Source organism: Misgurnus anguillicaudatus, chromosome 19, assembly GCF_027580225.2.
Source record: "Misgurnus anguillicaudatus chromosome 19, ASM2758022v2, whole genome shotgun sequence".
Classification (NCBI taxonomy): domain Eukaryota; kingdom Metazoa; phylum Chordata; class Actinopteri; order Cypriniformes; family Cobitidae; genus Misgurnus; species Misgurnus anguillicaudatus.
The window spans coordinates 8,314,339-8,334,800 of NC_073355.2; the positions used below are offsets into that span (position 1 = coordinate 8,314,339).

Sequence of the window (20,462 nt, forward strand, 5' to 3'; positions counted from 1 at the left end):
ATGAAAGCTGGGCGACTTTCGGCGACACGAGCGACAGTGGCCATTGGCAACTGAATGGGGTATGCCCAAATGACGTGCCAAAGTTGAGAAAAGTTAAAGTTTAACTTTATGCAAATAATGAGCGACTTTCAAGAGCGACTACTAATGACACCAAAGCAGTGGAGTTCACGGCATACGTCTCTTGTCAGTTACTGCCAGTTCAGGATTAAGTTACTCTTAATGTTTGATGTGTTTGGGATTGTGGGTAATGTAGTTCTTTACAAAGAAGTCATTAAACATTTTTCTAAAACATTGACTTTTACCGAAGCTTAACAACATTAAAGCTCATGGTTTACACATTATTGCTGACAAAATAATTTCTTTATGAGAAAAAAATGAATTGGATTTTCACTTTTGGATCTACTAGTCTATATTGGCAGTCTCAAATGACACAAAAATCTTTGTACAGGCATTGATGTAAAAAACACGCTCCCTAATTGCATAATTTTAAGTAAAGTAGCCTACGTGAGAAATTTAATTCATTCATTCAGCCAACTAAACACGAAACAGTCTTGGATTAACTCAGTATACCAGATACAGCCCTCTGGCCTTTTTTTATTGACTGGTATTAAATGAAACTTGAAAATACACAAGCTCAACAAATACAAATCAGTGAGCACATGTGTTTAGATGACCACCAACAAAAGACTGAAGTAACCTTCAGTGGCCCCTACATGCTTTAAAATGACACTGAACACAGACGGAAATGAACTAACAGCCTCAACCCAACACGATAAACGAGCCAAAAACCAGAATGAATGAAGGAATGAACATTGAAAGAATGCAGATGCATATCTGGTTTACAGTACGCGTACATCATGTGACCAGTGACACCACACAAAAAACTGTGCATGCGGCCCAATCTTGATAAAAGCAAGCATGTGAAACACAACAGAGCTCAACAATTGAGTGCCAGATAGGGAAGTAAAGACCCTTTTCATTTTATGTAGAAAATGATTTTTAGCAATAACATCTTAACTCTAAAGACAAAATTTCAAAATAATAGAGCTCGAATGCCAAATACCTGGAGATAAAACTACACCACCCCTAATCCTGAAATGAGGTCCACCTCAAACAAAAAGAGCTTAGTGGTGACCACCCATGACTGGTGTACATGTGTAAAGGGATAAGGTTTAAAGTACAGTGGGTATTTGGTGCTTATCCCAAATATTGGAGAATGTCTGCTATGGGTATAAACTGTGCCTCTCTCCTTTGGGTGTTTGTATGGGGGTCAGTGTTGGGCGAAATGCCCCATTTTGAGATCGTCCTATCATCAGCCTGTGAGGTTGCCGATAAACAATAATATTGGGGGACGGGGCAACAGTTTACTCATTTATTTATTTGTTCAATTTATACTAACTTATTACAAGTCATTTGATTGGTGGACAAAAAGAAGCTGATTTACTCTAAGGGCAACACTGTCAGGACCGCAACCTTCTTAAAACTGATCATATTACAAGCTCATGTGCGACGAAGAGTCTGAGTCATGCGCGTTTAAATTTCACGTGCGAAAAGGAGTCCATGCCGTGCGTGTTCAGGTCTAAGCAAGAGTCCAAGACGCGCACTTTACAAGTCCAGGTGCATGCGAGAAGGAATCCGCGTACGATACAAACTCTCTTGCGCAAAGTGAAGCCCACAAACCCTCTCATGCGAGGAGAAGCACGCAATGTGCTTTTTTCATGTGAAACCATGATGATAATTAAAATAACTATCACCAACTATCGTCATGAATGCCCACTATCGGCAATATGTCTGACGATTGTAGATACAAGATACAATCGTCTATCAGCACAACCCAAGTGTGCCAGGTTTTTAGAGATGTAGCATCTTATGGAACGGCTGAAATTTCACAAGGGGGCGTATTTGTTCCTCAGACGTTGCACAATAAACGTGACATCCAAATATATTCATTATGAATATTGTGAATGAACTGTGAGATTCGAACGAATGTGCATTAGTGAACTAATTGTATACACTATTTATATCGTAATTCGGTCAGAAACGTCAAGATTGTGAAATGAAAAAATCGTTTTGGATTAAAAGGATTGGATATTCCATTTCCTTGGACTTTTGGGGATTTATGAACAATTTGTTTTGGACAATTTCACCGAAGCGGATAAAGGGAAGATTTTGTAGGTAAGTAAATATCCTAAATCGGCGCCGCCCGGTTCATGTAACTAACAACTAGATTACAGTTTTATGACTGCTAAAAATCATATTATGCTTTGTGTGTGCGCTTAATGGAAACCCGAAAGTCTGAGCTTTCCAACGATGTGCCACATGACCGTATATTTTGAAGATTTAATGCTTCAAAGTTACAATGAAGTAATGCAGCCTCACGTGCAACGGAGGGGGTGTACCGTTTGGCACAGTGTTACTTATCAGGTTAACACCTACTTGATCACAAAACCATGTCAAACAGCCAAGTAAAAACAATAAGACTTACAATTGAAGGAGGTCGGGGAGCCCGTAGTTCTGACGATCTCTTCTCCGTAAGGCGCTGCCATGCTGGGCTGACTGGTGCGGCGCCCCGGGTAGGGAGGCGGTAAAGATCCGTAGCTCATTGAGCTGCTGGCTCCTGCCACACGTTCACGGGTCTTGTGTGCTTGGGATCTCTCTTGCTTGAGTCGATCGTCATCCCTAAGCAGAGACACCAGCTGCTTGGACTTTTCACGTACGTTCAAGCCGTGGTCCTGACCGTCTCGGTCAATGTACTGGAAATCCCGCAGGGTTTGGATGGCATAGATGTTCTCCTTGCACTGCTGGGCGACGCGCTCGGACCCCCTCTTGATCAAGTAGTCCAGCAAGTTAAGGGCCTTGTAGACGTGCCTCCAGTGTTTACCGTGGTCGTTGAGCCTCTTCCAGATGATGCCCATGACTTCGGTGAACGCCACCACGTTGAACGTCAGGTCTGCGATTTCCAACATGAGCGAGCTCGGAGGACCCCAAGGGTCATTGGATGTGGCCTCCCTTACCTTGATCTCGGCATCTGTGTAGTTGTTTACAATGTTCTTCACTTGCCGCCGTAAAGATGAGGTTGTCATGATGACTTTGGGTGGGAGAGGAAGATCAGGGTTCTGGTTTATGATAACGGGTTTAGCGTTTTTTGGCCACAACAGTCAGCAATCCTCAGCAAAATCTACAGCTCTGTTAACCTGCAGCAAAAAGATGAAAAACAACTGTTAGATTTTACTTCGGCACTTAAGCTTAGGGTCTCTGCCATGTCAACCTCAATTCATTGCACATGCCTCAGACTTCTTTGGAAAATACCTGTGATTTTAACAGCTAACAAGTTTTGACATCAAAAGAAGTAACTTGGCTTCTCTCTGCAATATAAAACATACCAGGTGCAGTTTGAAATTTTAAAAGAAACTGCAGTAGAGAAATGTCATTATCTATGTTGTATAGAAACCTTAAAGCCTGGAGTATAGTTTGTTTTTTTATGTGTACACGAATGTATGCACATGGACGCACAGCCTTACAAAGCATAGTTTATTTGACTCGTACACAGCAATGCAAAAAATCTACTACATTCTCCTGTACATGCATGCACGACATATGCATAAAAATTTGTTACAACGATCCAGCACTGCGCATATGTGTATGCATAAAAACTGAACTACACTTCTAACTTAAGGATTTAACTCTTTTCCCGCCATTGACAAGTTATCTCGTCAATTAAGGGAAAAGGCGAGTTTTTACCGTAATCTATAATTCGGCTATTATCCACTAGATGGTGCTCCTACCCAACTTATAAAACACTGAATGGGGTGTCACGATTCTCGAAATCTTCGATTCGGTTACATTTCGATTCTAAGGTCATTCGATTCGATTCTCGATTTTTACATATTTTTTTGAAAGACAAAAAATGCTATGCCATTACTATTTATTATTATTATTATTATTAAAGTTTCACATTAACATGCACATTGCGTGCTTTTCCTCGGATGGGGGTTTGTGGGCTTCACTTTACGCGAGAGAGCTTGTCGAGAGAGGATTCCTTCTTGCACGCACCTGCACTTAATGACCCTCATGTATCATTCTTGCGTAGAAACGGCCATATATGCTGGCATTAGATTTTGCTTACACTCCTCTCACCGCCTGATTTATGAAGCTGTGCATATCTATGAAATTCAGGTGTAAGCAATATCTGCCCTTCATAAATGCCGCGGCTGAAAACAATCGTCATTAGAATAACAGGCCCATATAAATTCAAGTCTCCGGCTCCCCCACGCCCTCATTTTACGCCATGGACACATGAAAGACGGCAAAGAAGAGAAACCGGTGAAGTGGAAAGAAACAAAATTGTTTTATTTGGGAGTTTAAAGAGTGGGATTAAAGACACATTAATAATTGCATGACAATTTGTAATATTCTCCTTTTTCTTCTTATTATTATTTTTATTATTAATGACGCTTATTGTTATTAAGAAGAATTTATTACTATTACTATTATTATTATTATTATTATTTACTGTTGCCTACATCTAAATTCTATGTCTGCTTAATGGTTCGGTTAAGTAATAATATTTTAAAATGTGTAGTAACTTCTGTAGTGTGTTGTTCTGCCGTTGTTTGTAGCTATATCTTAGATCCAGTTTGATACGGAGCTCTGGATATATTTCAAATTAACAATTTGTTTCCACGACATCCACATGTTTTACTAGTCTAATTCATAATTTGAAGTAATAATAATTGTAATAGTAATTACGAAATATTATAATAATTAATTCCAAGGAACAAACTGTTGAATATTGGGAACAAATTCTAAATGTATGGCCATACTTTAGACTAAATAAGAAAAATAAGTGTCCATAATGTAGCATAAAAGATAATTTGTGGCCATGATTTTGTCTGCATGTCATCATGATCGGATTTACGGCTCCATTCAACACAAGCATTTTACTTTACCTATTCATGTGTATTTATTTATCATCGAATGATATGTAACTAGCTTACCTTTTGATGCATTACCATGTTTTCGTAGCACATCCTTGTGCTTTTTTGCAATGTGCCGCTTCAGATTCCAGGATGAATATTTGCTAACTTTAAAAGTCCCTCCGCACTCCCTTTCAATGTTTTATTCCTGTCTAATCTTAACTTTGATTTTTACTTTACATTTATAAGGCTTGAATTCCATAACTTAGCGAGACCTTTTTACAGATTCTCGAACTAGCAAATTATTAAAAGGCGTTCTGGGTTCAACGAGCGGTGCTGAGCGACCGGAATTTTCGGAAAGGCGCTCTGATGGTAATATTACCGCACCGCTCAACGCTTCGCACCCGCTAAGTTCCGTTCACATGCTCTGCCCTGAATGTCAGGTAAAGCGCACAGGCTCTCAACTGAAGGAATACATATGCCTACAAATCAAATGCTTTGGTAAAGTCACACAAATTAAACATTGACATTGATGTTGCACAAAAACGAACACTGAAGTTTATAATTTCTTTGTTGTTGTTTTTTTACAGTGGTTTGTCAGTACGTTTTCTGCGCATTTCCGCACTAACTCAAAACGTGCATACACCACCTCCCCAGCTGGCGTAGGATTTGAGCGTGCCGTACGCCAACGTCCATATTGATAAATCTCAAAGTCACCGTTTTGGGTGTACGCTGGAAATTTGGTGTACGCACTTTTGATAAATGAGGGCCAATGTGCGGGTCTTGGACTCTGAAATAAATCCAGCGCATCATAAGCAGCAGCACTTCTCTCTGAGTCATGTGCACTCACATCTGTCCGAAGTCTAAACATAAACTAAAGTAGTAATCCTTACAGTTTTTTTCAGTTTTATGCGTTTCATGCGAGCTAAGGCAAACTATCCATTTTGTTTAAAATATAACCCGCTGCATCTTGGCGCCTCTCTTGCGCACGTGCAGAGAGCTGCGCTTTGTCCGAAGTCAGATCACTAGGTAGTAATCTTGTTTATGATATGCATTTCAAGGAGTTGTAGCAGTTTAAAATATAAATCGCGTTCCACTGGGCCAATGTTTTTAAAGGCACCTCTGAGAGGTTATTTTCCCGCTTGGCAAGCCGAACGGACGTGACATGAGGGCGTGGCAGCAGCGACGATCCCATTTTTTAATTCGAAGTTTGAGGTTGTGACTTAATTTCGATCACCCTTAACACTGAAGCATCCACTGTAAAAAAAAAAACAGTAAAAATTCTGTGTATGTTTTGATCATCGTTTTTTGAATGTTTAACTAAAGTCCTTTTAAAATGCAATTATTTCAGCTCAAAATGTGGTATTTTTGAAGAAACCTACCCATATTTGAGAGGTGATAAAAAGAAAACAAATGAAAATAAGTTTTGTTTGTAAAAAAAAAAAAAGTTAAAGCATGTACGGCCTATCAACTTCCAAACTTTTTAAGCTTTTGTTAACTACTCAAAACTTTTAAAACTGAAACTGAGAGTTGCTAAATGCCAATCCTAGTAAGAGAAAAATGTGACCAGGATTGGGAATCAGACACATAACATCTTTCTGGTCACTGACACAGCTTGTCAAATACACGCATATCATTAACTAGCTTGTACAAACAATGCATTCTGGTTCAACAAACTGTGTTGCATGAGTTTCTACGTTGCTCATTTCAATTATTCCTTGTAACAAAACAGCTAGACATGAAAATAGGCTTACTACCAAGTCTTTGTTTTAAACACACACCCTTTTCTATTTTAGCTATCATTTAATCACATGTCTGTTGATCATCCCTGCTACTATACAAGAATCATAATGTGTATTGTTTGTATTTGAATTCCTACACAACACAATCTGTTGGCATAACAAAAATGTGCATACCATTTGTAGTCTCGTGCACAGAAATGATCATGTCTTAGCTAAATGAACTTAAACAATATCGGCAATTAGAACTGTCTCTTCTATAAAACTTTTTTCCAAATTTTATTAGCAAAATGAGATTAAATTCTCAGTGGTCCGTTGCATTAGGACCATAAGCCACTGTGAAGTATTACGTTTACTAGAAAGCAAATCCATTATGATCTGTTGTGGTCTAATGGACACATAAATCCGAGAGAAAGCAGTTTGTCATTATCCTATGGCTTGACTAAGACTTCAGCTTTAACGGTTGTATGTTAGACATACACAATGTAAATACTTTATGATCTATATTCCATTAAGATGAATGGATGCAAGAAGCGACTCCAAGTTATTTCATGTACAGCATATCACGGGAAGGAAATAACATTGTCATAGAAAATACCTGTGCTGCTAGGTTTCTCTATTGTAATTAGAGACAACAATGATTAATTCTCTGAAAAACAATTTATATAAAACAACCACACCCTAAACGAAAAAGCTCACTAATGCTTGGGAAAGTGATATCAGTACACAGCAGGCCATGACCTTGATGTGCTGATACATTCCTGCTCTCTTTTAACTGAGTTCAGGTCATAATCAATAACAGCAGTTAGCATAACATCACATTCCTGCTGTGAGTCTGTTAGTTTAGCGTGCTGAGCAAAGAGGATGAATTTTCAATAACAAAACGAATGCAATCTGCACGCAACGCACATTTTTATCCGCCATGAATAGCGACGTATGCAAGCCTTTTTTACTTCACTACTTAAAAAATTTGGTTACATACATATTAAGGCACAATACAGTGTAAAAAAGTGAGGTCATTAATACAATTTATACCACAATGCTTTATTCTCATTGGCCGAGAACCATTTATACGGATAGTTCACCCAAAAATGTCTGTCATCATTTACTTACTCTCATGTTGTTAAAAACCTGTATTAATTTATTTTTTCTGACGAACACGAAAGAAGATTTTTTGAGGAATGTTTGTAACCAAACCAGGCTATGTTTCCATTAATGCGTTTATCCTTGAAAACGCGTTACTTTTGCTACGTTTACGCCTTTCATTTACACTACATCACCGTTTTCGACACTCATAAACGGATTCGTTCGCAAACGCTGCAGACCCTGTTTTAGTTTGAGAACTCAGACGTTGCGCTGCAGTGTAAGTGAAGTCTTATGTAAACAAACAGGTGCACTGAAAAAAATGATTCATTGAATTTAATCAACTTTTTTAAGGTAAGTGGTTGCAATCAATCTATTTAAGCCACATTCAAACAAAAGTTTTATATTTTACTTTGCTTTACTAATCTTTTTTTGTTTAAATGTAGCTTAAACAAACTGACCGCACTTACCCTAAAAAAATTCATTAAATTCAATGAATCATTTTTTTCAGTGTGATGTTAACGTGACAGCGCATCATTTTCAAAGTAAAAATTCTTTTTATTCAGGTAAATGGAGGTTTGCAACGGAGGTTTTGCCAAAAATAGTAAACATCTACCAACCAGCTATTATAAACGCTATCTATCAGATTGTTTTAACATGTATCCTTATAGATAATGTCTGTTTTATATTTTTGTTTGAGTATTGTTGGGTTTGAATATTGTTGTAATGTTGTTTATGTTTTGTTTAAATTAAGTTAGCTTATTACGAAAGATAGACTGTAATTTTAAACGCCATATAGGGCGTTGTAAAGGCCAATATGAAGGGAGAATTGTAATGGGTCAGACATTATTTTCGAGTTTAATTTAAGTTTTGTTTGCTACTTTAAAATTAATTTCGTTTCATATAATTTGTCGTCTCTTAATTTTAATCGATGTTTTGTTGATAAATTTTGTGAATATAAATTAATAAAAACAGTAAAATCAACGTCATATTAATATTTAATGCTCATTTAGCCGATTGCGCTTTTTGCTATTTCTGTGTTGCTAGCAGAGGACGTGCACGGCCCTTGCACACTTTTAAAAATTAACGTCATATTGATTTTTAATTAATTGATCGGACACTGAACAGTGAAAGGTAAGGGAAGTTATTAAACACTAAAGTTATTTAGTGTTTTTCTGAAGAATACAGTCAGTTTGTACGAAAATTTTCAAATGGACTATAAGATCATAAATATGAACTGCGAACAATTAACTATTATAAATATAACAGCGTGAAATGTCTGGAACTCCCTACATTAAAGCAATAAGCATTTGCTGAAATTTATTTTTGCTTCAAGTTCGTTTAGTACTGTTCACTTGAATGTTTTCTTTTTAAATCATAAAGACCTTTCTGTTTGGTTTATAACATCAACATTAACCTATTAATCATATTAATATGTTGTAGAGTGGAGATAGAACAATGTAAGACTTTCCCTAACACATTTTTATAGGTTCAAAAAATAGTGTCTGTTGTAGTTGCCGGCAAAGGATCCAGGTATCAATTTTTGTCAATATCGCACACCCCTAGGCTGCATAAATGCGTAACGGTAAGCTATTATTAGAGTAATAAGTTATTTTTACACTTTTATGCACATGCCCAGTTACGTGGTCATGTTTCATGTGTTTATGGTCGTGTATAGTGTGGATGAAGATTCTTTTTAAAATGCCAGTATAAACAAGGATCGCTTTCATTTTAAAATGCCGTTTTAAAACGCAAATGTAAACAGGGCCTTAGTGAATGAGACTACATTCACTAATCATTTTTGGGATCCCTTTAACGGGTGTGCGTTATTTTTCGGTCAATGCACACCTAACCTGTCAAATGTCTTTTGATAACCACCAGAGGAATGTCTGGGCAATGTCTGTGGTAACCGTAGTATCAGGTGGGTGTGCACTATTTTCCAATAATTCAAAGGCTCGTCATCAATTATTTCTTACGTAAATAAAAGATAACATTTAATTTCCTCACTCTCTATATTATTTTAATTGGTATTAAAAATTACATAGAAGTAAGGAAGAAAGTAGGTTATGTCCACAGAACTTGTGTCAAACCTGTTACCAACACATTTCCCCCTTTAAGAGTAATGAACTCTTCCACAAATAAAACCATGTTGTAGTGACGTCATCGCTTCAGGAAGCAGATATCTATATTTTCTAAGTCATTTTATCTTTTTAGTCAGCAGGAGACAAAATATAGAAGATGAACATGTTTCTATATTCACTTTGTATTGGCATTTCTTAAAATGTTTTGAAATTAAATAGTAAAATTGTCAATCCTGTTCCTTACAATATAGCCACAATTATAATATTTAAGTTACATGTACTATTATTATTTTTATTTACTTATTTATTTTAATTGTGCATTTATAAACACGTGTCTGACAAAAAAGTAGACATTTGCAGAAACGTACTCAAGACATATCAAGAAAGCAATAGTTTCATAAAATGAAACTTAGTAACTTAGTGTAACGTAAAATTTTTCAATGTGTTTAAATGTACAGGTAACTTACACTGATGCAAGTGTTTTAAACACTTTAATAAACATGTAACAACGTTAAAGATAAATATTACAAGCTTGATTTGTTTACTAACTCAACTCACAATTGTGATAAATTAGCCTAGTTTGCAGTTTACTAAACAGTCGACGCAAGATGCTAAACACGCCGAAATCACCAAAATCCACATTATAATCGCGTCAATAGTTTTATTAAACATTAACAGCAATGTAATAAATCACAGCATTAAATCAGACGCGTTTTTAGTATTATGGGATATCCAGCGTTCGCGTGCTCACTGCGGTATTGCGGCAAAGAGCTGAATGTTGAAAAGCAACGTTTGTTTTGCGTGACTCAGCCGGAATAACAAACTAACATTTGGATATCTTCCGCAGACCCGCGAGAGTCAACATAGCATCAGTCTGAACGTCCTTTGTGTCCTTACCTCTCATTGCTTGTCATAAAAGTCCCAACTTTGGGATCCTATGGGTTGCCGTGCTCCCCTCGACATCGCTGCATGTTTTCAATGCTGATGGTATTGGGTTTGTTTTAAATGTCCCGGACGCTCGCCCGCCCGCCAGTGAAGTTTGTTTATGTCGTTTGCTTTGTGTGGGCCTATCCGGTTAGGAGTTTTTGGTTCAAATCCCGAAAAAAGTCCCAGGGAGCCAAGCTCGCTGATAACAGATCCCCCCTGTTAAAAAAACAGAGTAAACTGAACCGAGGGGAGAGGCTGAGGGAGGGAGGGAGAGACGGGAGCGCGCATGCCGACTCAGCCATTAACCCGTTGAGTCCCGAAACAGATACATAAAACCTATCACATACATATTAATCCTATAAAACAAGCACATTTCCATAATGGTTATCAATATTTACAGCTCTGTCTGGGAATGATGCTCTCCCAGAAAAGTCAGAAATGCAGTTAAAAGGGTCCTAAATGTACCATTTAACTACAGTTATGTAAACATTTGGTATTTTTGAGGTACAAATATGCACTCTTTATGTACAAAGGTATACTTTTTGAGAGTATAACTTTTAGTTATTATTTCCACAGAAATGTAAACTATGATGAGAAGCAGATGATATCAGGCCAAGGCTACTTGCGGTATGTGTGCAAATCTGTCACACAAATAACTTTCAATTTCTCATCACATTATACAGATTCTTTGTTCGTAAATAAGTAACAACAATGTTATAGATTATGCATGACTAGGTAATTTTTTACTTTAGCACAAAAAAAATCAATGCACCCCCGGTTAGGCAATATTTCAGACGATCTGTATGTTGCAGCAATGCGGTGAATGAACTGAATTAAAGACAGAGGCCAGAGGCAGATCAAGACTGATTTCTTTTCAAAGCTTCATTGTGACACGTGTTTGGTCAAGCAAGAGTTTCTGGAAAGACCAGCTTTACTGAATGATACCTTCTTCTGATAGACAAACAAAGAAAGGTGAACTCACAACAGCTGGCAGCAGTGGAAATTATGTCACGTTCTGAATCTGTCCCTCAAAACTGTACTTAGTTAATATTAAAATGCCGCTTGCTAGCACTGTTAATCCTTCACTGACTACTTTCTGACAAAGATCCATTTTTTTTCATGCAGACAATAAGATCAATGTTATTTGTATAACCAGTGGTCCTTGTGAATGGGCGGCACAGAGGCACTGTTGCCTTACAGTAAGAAGGTCCCTGGCTCTAGGCCCGGTTAGGTCAGGTGGCTTTCTGTGTGGAGTTGAGCATGTTCTCCCTGTGTCAGATTGGGTTTACTCCAGGTACTCCCACAGGCTAAAAACATGCAAGTTATGTGAACTGAGAATACCAAATTGTCCGTCTTGTAACCTGTGTATGGATTAACCAGTTCGCACTGTGAATACAGCCATAGATGCTGGAATGGCATGAAGAATAAAGAAAGACAGTATACACACAGTTTTATCTCAGTAGAAAAATACAAGTTTGACTTGATAAACATGTTATGTTTTTCTTTCAGATTCAATATCTAGAAAAAAATGCTGTGTACCAACTTGATCAAAATCCGGTTGCTTCAGGTGCATAACTAAAGGCCCAAAAGGTAAAGAACATTGAAGAGGTCTAGCAAAACTATAAATATTTTTTATTTTATAAATTGCATAATTCATACTTAACATATTTAGCACAGGAAGTGCTATGGTGATTGTCTGCATTGTATTAATTGTGCCATTTGTGTTATGTGTTCATTTGTAGTGATGGTTTTCTGCTGTAGGGTTCAAAATGGTTAAAATATGTACCCCAGCTACAGCTTTGTACCAGTGGCAGCCGGTGATTTCTTTTTTGAGGGTGCACGATGCGAAATTCGACACAACATGTATTTAGCCCGTTATGTGTGTGGCTCATCGTGTCAGAATATGTGTTTGATGCATCATGTAACTCATGTGCATCATGCGTCATGTCAAAATACATGCAGATGCTTCAAGGAGTTTATAATAAAAGAGACTATCACGTTTACCAGATACTCACTTAATTACATGTGTAATCAGAGTTTACTGTTATGTGAGTGTCTTGCAAGTATTTTTTGAATTTGAGCGTCTCTTTTGTAATAAACCCTTTCGATTTTGAAAGATGCATGATGGGTCACATGAAACACCGAACACATATTTTGACATGACGAGCAACACACATGACACTACAAACACATATTTTGACATGACGAGCCACACACATGACACTACAAATACATATTTTGACATGATGAGCGACACACATGACACTACAAACACATATTTTGACATGACGAGCAACACACATGACACTACAAATACATATTTTGACATGACGAGTGACACACATGACACTACAAATACATATTTTGACATGACGAGCAACACACAATACAAACACATATTTTGACATGACCAGTGACACACATTACACTCCAAACACATATTTTGACATGACAAGCAACACACATGACACTACAAACACATATTTTGACATGACAAGCAACACACATGACACTACAAACACATATTTTGACATGACGAGCAACACACATGACACTCCAAACACATATTTTGACATGACGAGCAACACAGATGACACTGCAAACACATATTTTGACATGACAAGAAAACACATATGACCCTACAAACACATATTTTGACATGACAAGAAAACACATATGACCCTACAAACACATATTTTGACATGACGAGCAACACACAATACAAACACATATTTTGACATGACGAGCAACACACAATACAAACACATATTTTGACATGACGAGCAACACACATGAAACTACAAATACATATTTTGACATGACGAGCAACACACATGACACTACAAATACATATTTTGACATGACGAGCAACACACAATACAAACACATATTTTGACATGACCAGTGACACACATTACACTCCAAACACATATTTTGACATGACGAGAAACACTCATGACACTACAGACACATAATTTGACATGACAAGCAACACACATGACACTACAAACACATATTTTGACATGAGGAGCAACACACATGACACTACAAACATAAATTTTGACATGACAAGCATCACACATTACACTCCGAATACATATTTTGACATGACCAACAACACACAATACAAACAAATATTTTGGCATGACCAGTGACACACATTACACTCCAAACACATATTTTGACATGACGAGCTACACACAATACAAACACATAATTTGACATGACGAGCAACACACATGACACTACAAACACATATTTTGAAATGACAAGCAACACACATGACACTACAAATACATATTTTGACATGACAAGCAACACACAATACAAACACATAATTTGACATGACGAGCAACACACATGACACTACAAACACATATTTTGACATGACAAGCAACACACATGACACTACAAATACATATTTTGACATGACAAGTGACACACATTACACTCCAAACACATATTTTGACATGACGAGCAACACAAAATACAAACACATATTTTGACATGACGAGCAACACACAATACAAACACATATTTTGACATGACAAGTGACACAGATGACACTCCAAACACATATTTTGACATGACGAGCAACACACATGACACTCCAAACACATATTTTGAATTCGTGCCCCTCAAAAAAGAAGTCACTGGCCACCACTGCTTTGTACCTAAACAGTAGGACCATATATCTTTACCTAATGGTACCCATTGGATCCCAATGGAACTTTTTAAAGGGTACTGCCCCAGTGACAGATGGGGTGCATATATATATATTTTTTTATTCTGACAGTGTAAATTCAGTCTCTAATTGGTGGCCTAAAAAAACTGTGAATTGTGAATGTAAGCACTGAGTAAAGCTTGCACTTTTTTACGCCATGCAGTTTATAAAATAAAATAAAAACATTTTCGCTAGACCATCTTTAGTCTGGATTTAATTCAGTGTGCAGCAATCTTTCTGTTTGCAGTTGATTGATTGTCATTGTTGATTAACTATAATTTGATCAAATTAAAACACTAAAAATAAAACCACTAAAAGTGTTTAAAAAAGTGTATAATTGTATTTTTTATACTAAAACAGATTATTTTAAATATTGAATAGTAAAACAGATTATTTACATTATGTTTATTCAATCACACTTATTTAACAACATGCATTAAAAATGATTTTTGTTTTAAGGACTGTCTTTTTAAATGTAATGCAGTGGGCCATAGAATATATTTATTTTACAATTTTCTCTACAATTAGATAAAAGGTCGTTGTGCTAAATCTATGACTTCATGAACAATGTTTTGTTTGTTTTGAATCAGTTGAACCTATTTGCAAATCAGTTTGAGTGAATTAAAATTTACAGAGATTATCCCTGCATCTACTTTCATATTACATCTGCAAAATGAGTGGCATGTCCGAGACAAGAAATGCACGGATTTTTCCCCCCAAACTTTTCAGCATGCATCATATGGCCAAGTCATGTATCAAAAAATGTATTCCTTGTGGTAAATTGTTGTTTACAGTTTTTCTCAGTTGCTTTGAAGGATTTCTCAAATCATTTTTATAAATTTTATAAATTTATAAAATAATGTATGCATTTCTCAGAACAATTTGTACAAACTGCACATCATCGTGAATTTCCTGCAAAAGCATATAACTTACTTGTCCCATCAAAATGGCAAGTCCATGTGTCATGAACAAGATAGTCAAAATGTTTATAAAAATAACTGAAGAAAATGATGTCAGTATTTTCTGATGTGAACTTAATGGCTACAGAAATTTTGATTGCAATAGACTGGACAGAATTCACATACACACACATTACACACACATTGTAGTATTGAAGAAATCATATTTTACACTACAAATAAAATGAAAAAATCCTGATGTCCCAGGCTTTCATGCAGATTCTCGTGCACATCACAACATCCACATCACTTCTTTCCTCGCAATGTAGTAAATAATCACTCAGAATGTCTTGCATTCATTCAACACTTCACACATTCATTTCCCTTTTGCAATTTATCAATTCAGTTTCATTTACAAGTCTTAAAAAAAATTATAAACAGATTATGACAAAGAGGTCAACCATTCTGCATGGCATGACTCATTTCTAAATGTTTTGAGGTGTAAGACTATAAAAAGAAGAAAAATTTATTTTGAAGAAAATGACATAAATAATTTAAAATGTTGCAAACAGCAGACAATTGTACAAGATCAAATGCATGAAGCATTTGCTATTTGTCTAAAATTTGCTTTTATGCAACTGACTTGAAACAAAATTAATTTCTGAACTGAGAAATTCTCCAAAGCAACTGAGAAAAACTGTAATAACTCCCAAGTAATTATTTTTGTGGTTGTTGTTAGTACGTCATAGTTGAACATACACAGCAAAATCACCAGTGTTACACAGATATATACACCAGCAGTGTACATTGTGTATATAAAACTGCTAATTTTGCAGTGCATGGGTCACATGCCAATGAAACCATTGGAAATGTACTGTAGTATGTCCAGAATGCATCCTAGTGCATCCATCCAAAGATATACACTGTTTTAATGAGCGATAAGTAAATACTTTATTTAATTAAGTACATATAACAATATGTGATTTTTGGATGTATCGCATGAGAAATAACCAGTCCTTAGATATGTTTCACTAAGCGCACAGACGTCACTGGGAATTTGATAAGCTTCTTTATTCAATCCAGTTCATTAAGAAATGTAAACATTTGTTAAACAAATATACTTAAAACATCATACTGACAAGTCTTTGATGTAGAGTCCAAGTCAAGTCACGAGTGATTTCTTTAGTGACTTTCAGACTCGTGTTTTCACATAACTTTTTGTCTTACCTATCTACATCGTGTCATTATTTTTGTGAAAACAGACAAAGTCTTTGTGTCATTGTATTTCTGAAAGCAAGAGGCCACGTCCAATGATTATACTCCTCTGATATTCACAACTCATGATGCCTGTATTTGTAAACTTTGGATGATGATGATGATGAGTTGTTATGGTCCAGTGTTTTAAAAACTACGTGAGCCTTGAATATATTGGAAATGCAAAAATGCAAGTTTGTCTGAAACCGATCATGCATTTGCTGCCCTCACATGGCTGCGCGTGGTTTGTATAGCATGCAGGTTGAAAGAGAAAGGCAATGTTTTTGTATATATATAAGTATTTTTCATATATCAAAGGACTGTGTGATATTGTGAGCTCACAAAAGAGATATCTTCAGCATTCAAGAGTTACAGATTGCATTGCTTTTAAAGGCCATGGTTACCATGGCGATGTGTACTCCAGTCTCTTCATAAAACTCTAGCAGGGAACATTCGGTCTTAACATAATGTCTCAAGGTTCGCGTGGCAGGCACTGTAAAAGAAAAGCAAAGCACGCCGTGTAATTCAGTGCAAAAGTGGCCTTGATCGAATGAAAGATAGTTGAATCAATATGTAGGCGTTATTTAAGATGCGTGTTTCTCTTTGCTAAGCAATCATGGTAACAGATGAGCAGAAACAATCTCACATCTGCACTTTCAAACACATCACATTAAATTATATTTTATATACTGTATAAAAGTTTAAAATACTGCGATATTGTTCTTTATTTGAAATCAGCAAAAGTATAAACAAATCATGGTGTGCAAATATATAAATATATATAAATACAATTTCATATAAAAATTGAGAAATAATCATGTTCCTGACATATTTGTGAAGTTTATCCATTAACACTGCATATTTTACTCTAAATGTAACGCATGGTTGGAAAATTGACCTATGGGAGGTTGTATCAACCCATAGTTGAGTCAAATATGGACAATGTCTCTAGGTCATGGTCTCCAACGTTGTTCCTGGAGGGCACCCGTCATGCATATTTTAGTTCCAACCCTATACTCATACACACCCGCCTATAATTTTTAGGTAGCCCTGAACCATAGATATATACACTTGATGTCGCCTTGGGGTTCTAAGCATGCGTCAAACCGCCGCCATCTTGAAACAGGGGTCTTGTCATAGGAAGTAGCTACGTAAAGCTGTACTCCACATGTTCTACGAATTCATGGACAATGCCGGACTTTTGTGCTGCGTATGAATGTTATGGCTACTAGCACTACACTGAAATAAACAACTTGTAAAATTTACTTTAAAAAATCCTCGTAACAATTTGCACGAACTTTTTTTAAGTAAAATGTACTGCTTTTTTATAAGTAAAACTTACCTACTAAAATCAAATAAAATTTACTTAAAATTGCACGATAAAACATATGTTAAATAATTAATTAAATGTTACTTAATTATTTTATTTAGAAGTTAGATTTATTTTAATCGTTTAGGTAAAGTCTATTAGTTTTTTTTTTTTGAAAATTGAAGCATTGCTGTCCTAATAATATTAAATAAATCGTATTTTCTGTTTGTTATTTTCTTTAACATATTCCTATGGACCTAGTAATTTTTAGTGTTATAAATGGCATTATAACACAAAATTCATGACTTCACCAAATTATTATTTACAACAAAACAACATCAATAATATAAGAGCTTAAACCTTTATGACATTTTGCTAACAAATATTTAAGTAAAAGTTCTTATCAGTTCTTATTCTGTGATAAAGCTTAAAAAATAAAAATATTCAGGCGCAAAGAATTGTGGGTATTTCTTACAACATGTGCAAATAAATGTAAGTAAATTTTACTTAGATTTTTTAGTTTAATGGATTTAATATTTTTAAGTAAAATGAACTAAGATTTTTTACTTGAATCTGCTAAAGTTTTTGAATAAAATTTACTTAATTATTTTAGGACTATGTGCAGTGACTATAAAACAGTTAAATAATACAAAAAAATATCTAATAAGACTTACTATTCCCACACAGTTCATTTTTTACATGAATTAATTGTGTATTTATCATCATCTTACTTAGGAAAATCTAGTTCTCAATAAATGTTAATATTATTATGTAGAAATTATGAGAGTTAATCTAATAAATATTACTACACCAAAAAGTTTGTTTTTTCAGTGTATGTATTACAGTTAGAAAAAGTAAATTTTCATAATATCAAATTTTTATTTTTTTCTGGGCTCAATGCTAAATACATGTTTGACTGTTGGAATTAACAAAAAACCTAGAAAATCGCATTTATGACGATTTATAGTGATTTTATTTCCATTACATCATTGCCTATAATGACGCTGATGCAGGGCTCCCCTGTTTCAAGATGGCGGCTCTATTTGACGCATTCGTTCCAATGAACTGCCGTAGCCAAGGCGACATCTAGTGTACATATGGCCCTGAACAACTTGATTAGCAGGTTCAGGTGTGTTTGATTGGGGTTGGAACTGAAATCTGCAGGACAGGTGCCCTCCAGGAACAGTGTTGGATGTTAATTTAATCCACTGTTTGGGTTTAGCACCTTTTTATTTAGGAGTGTGGCTTAAAACATCCACCATTATTGGGTTAACTCGAGCATGAGTGTTAAGTCACATATGCAAGAGAAACGATGTTGGACTACACCACTGGCGCCACGTGACTGCTCATCCGAGGGGCGCAAATTCAAAATAAGTGTTCGGAGTGTCACGTGTGTTGCTTGCGTTTTCAAAATATGTTTTTGTTGCGTCATGTGAACCATGTGCATCACGTGTTTTGTCAAAATAAGTGCCTGCTGCAAACGCGTCAAGAGCGTTTATGATAAAAGAGAGCTCACGTTCACAAAATACACGCAAGACACTCTCTTAACAATAAACTCTGATTTTGCATGAGATATGCGAGTATCTGGCAAACGCGAGTGTCTTTTTTATCATAAAACCTTTGTATTAGTTAAGCATTTAGGACGGTACACCCCTCAGAAAACGTCCAAATAAAGATCAGGCTGCATCTCAATTTATCCAACAACAGGCTAGGCCAAGGGTCAAACAGAAATTGTGCGTTGCGTTAATCGCACATTATAGGTGTAGCAGATGATTTTCTCAAATTTTAGAAAAGAACCTTCATCATTTTTAAAAAAAAAATGCAATTGGGCAACACTCCTGATTGACAACTAGGAGGACCAATAGTCTTGATGATCCACCCGGAAAAAGAAAATCCTCCGCAATACCTTTAATAAAATTTGTGTCGTTAAAATGAATTTACGTTAATGGTTACTTTGACAGCCCTAACAGATAGATTCAAAATGTGTTTTTGTTGTCATGTGAAACGTGTTTTGTCAAAATAAGTGCCTGCTGCAGATGCATCAAAACCATTTATGATAAAAGAGACGCTCACGTTCACAAAATACACGCAAGTCACTCCCTTAATAGTAAACTCTGATTACGCTTGAGATTACGTGAGTATCTGGCAAACGCAAGCATCTCTTTTATCATAAAGCCTTTAGACGTGTCTGCAGCAGGCACTTATTTTGACAAGACACGTGATGCACATAGGATCACTCGACGAGTAGAACACAGATTTTGAAATAAGGAGCCACACACATGACGGGCTACACACATGTTGTGACAAACTTCGCATAGAGCGCCCTCGAAAAAAGAAGTCACCGGCCGCCACTGGACTACACGTTTACCTTTTGTATAATTTCTATGAAAACTAAGTCTGCAATACACATGGTGCCAGAGCTTCATTGTACAGTCTCAGAAAAAAAGGTACGGTACAAAAGTTCTTTTAAAAAGGTCCTAATATGTATAATTTAGGTACAGATATGTCCCTGCTCTGCACATTTTGTATG

General features: G+C 36.1%; 1 protein-coding gene and 1 long non-coding RNA gene across 4 annotated transcripts in view; one reads left to right on the forward strand and one right to left on the reverse strand.

The window, feature by feature from the left end:
• Window positions 1–11,000, reverse strand: part of epn3a (epsin 3a) — a 28,794-nt gene extending 17,794 nt beyond the window's left edge. For all 3 annotated transcript variants that reach the window (XM_055185840.2, XM_055185832.2, XM_055185825.2), the window contains exons 1-2: window positions 10,717–11,000; window positions 2,486–3,194 (exon numbers count right to left, since the gene is read on the reverse strand). In XM_055185840.2, coding sequence (XP_055041815.2) covers window positions 2,486–3,083 — 598 coding nt within the window. In that variant the 5' untranslated portion in view covers window positions 3,084–3,194; window positions 10,717–11,000. The remainder of the gene's footprint in view (window positions 1–2,485; window positions 3,195–10,716) is intronic.
• A 579-nt stretch (window positions 11,001–11,579) lies between these two features.
• Window positions 11,580–12,512, forward strand: LOC129429408 (uncharacterized). The gene is made up of 3 exons (XR_012358941.1): window positions 11,580–11,718; window positions 11,872–12,161; window positions 12,256–12,512. It is a non-coding gene; the product is annotated as an uncharacterized lncRNA (long non-coding RNA).
• Window positions 12,513–20,462: the final 7,950 nt, after the last annotated feature.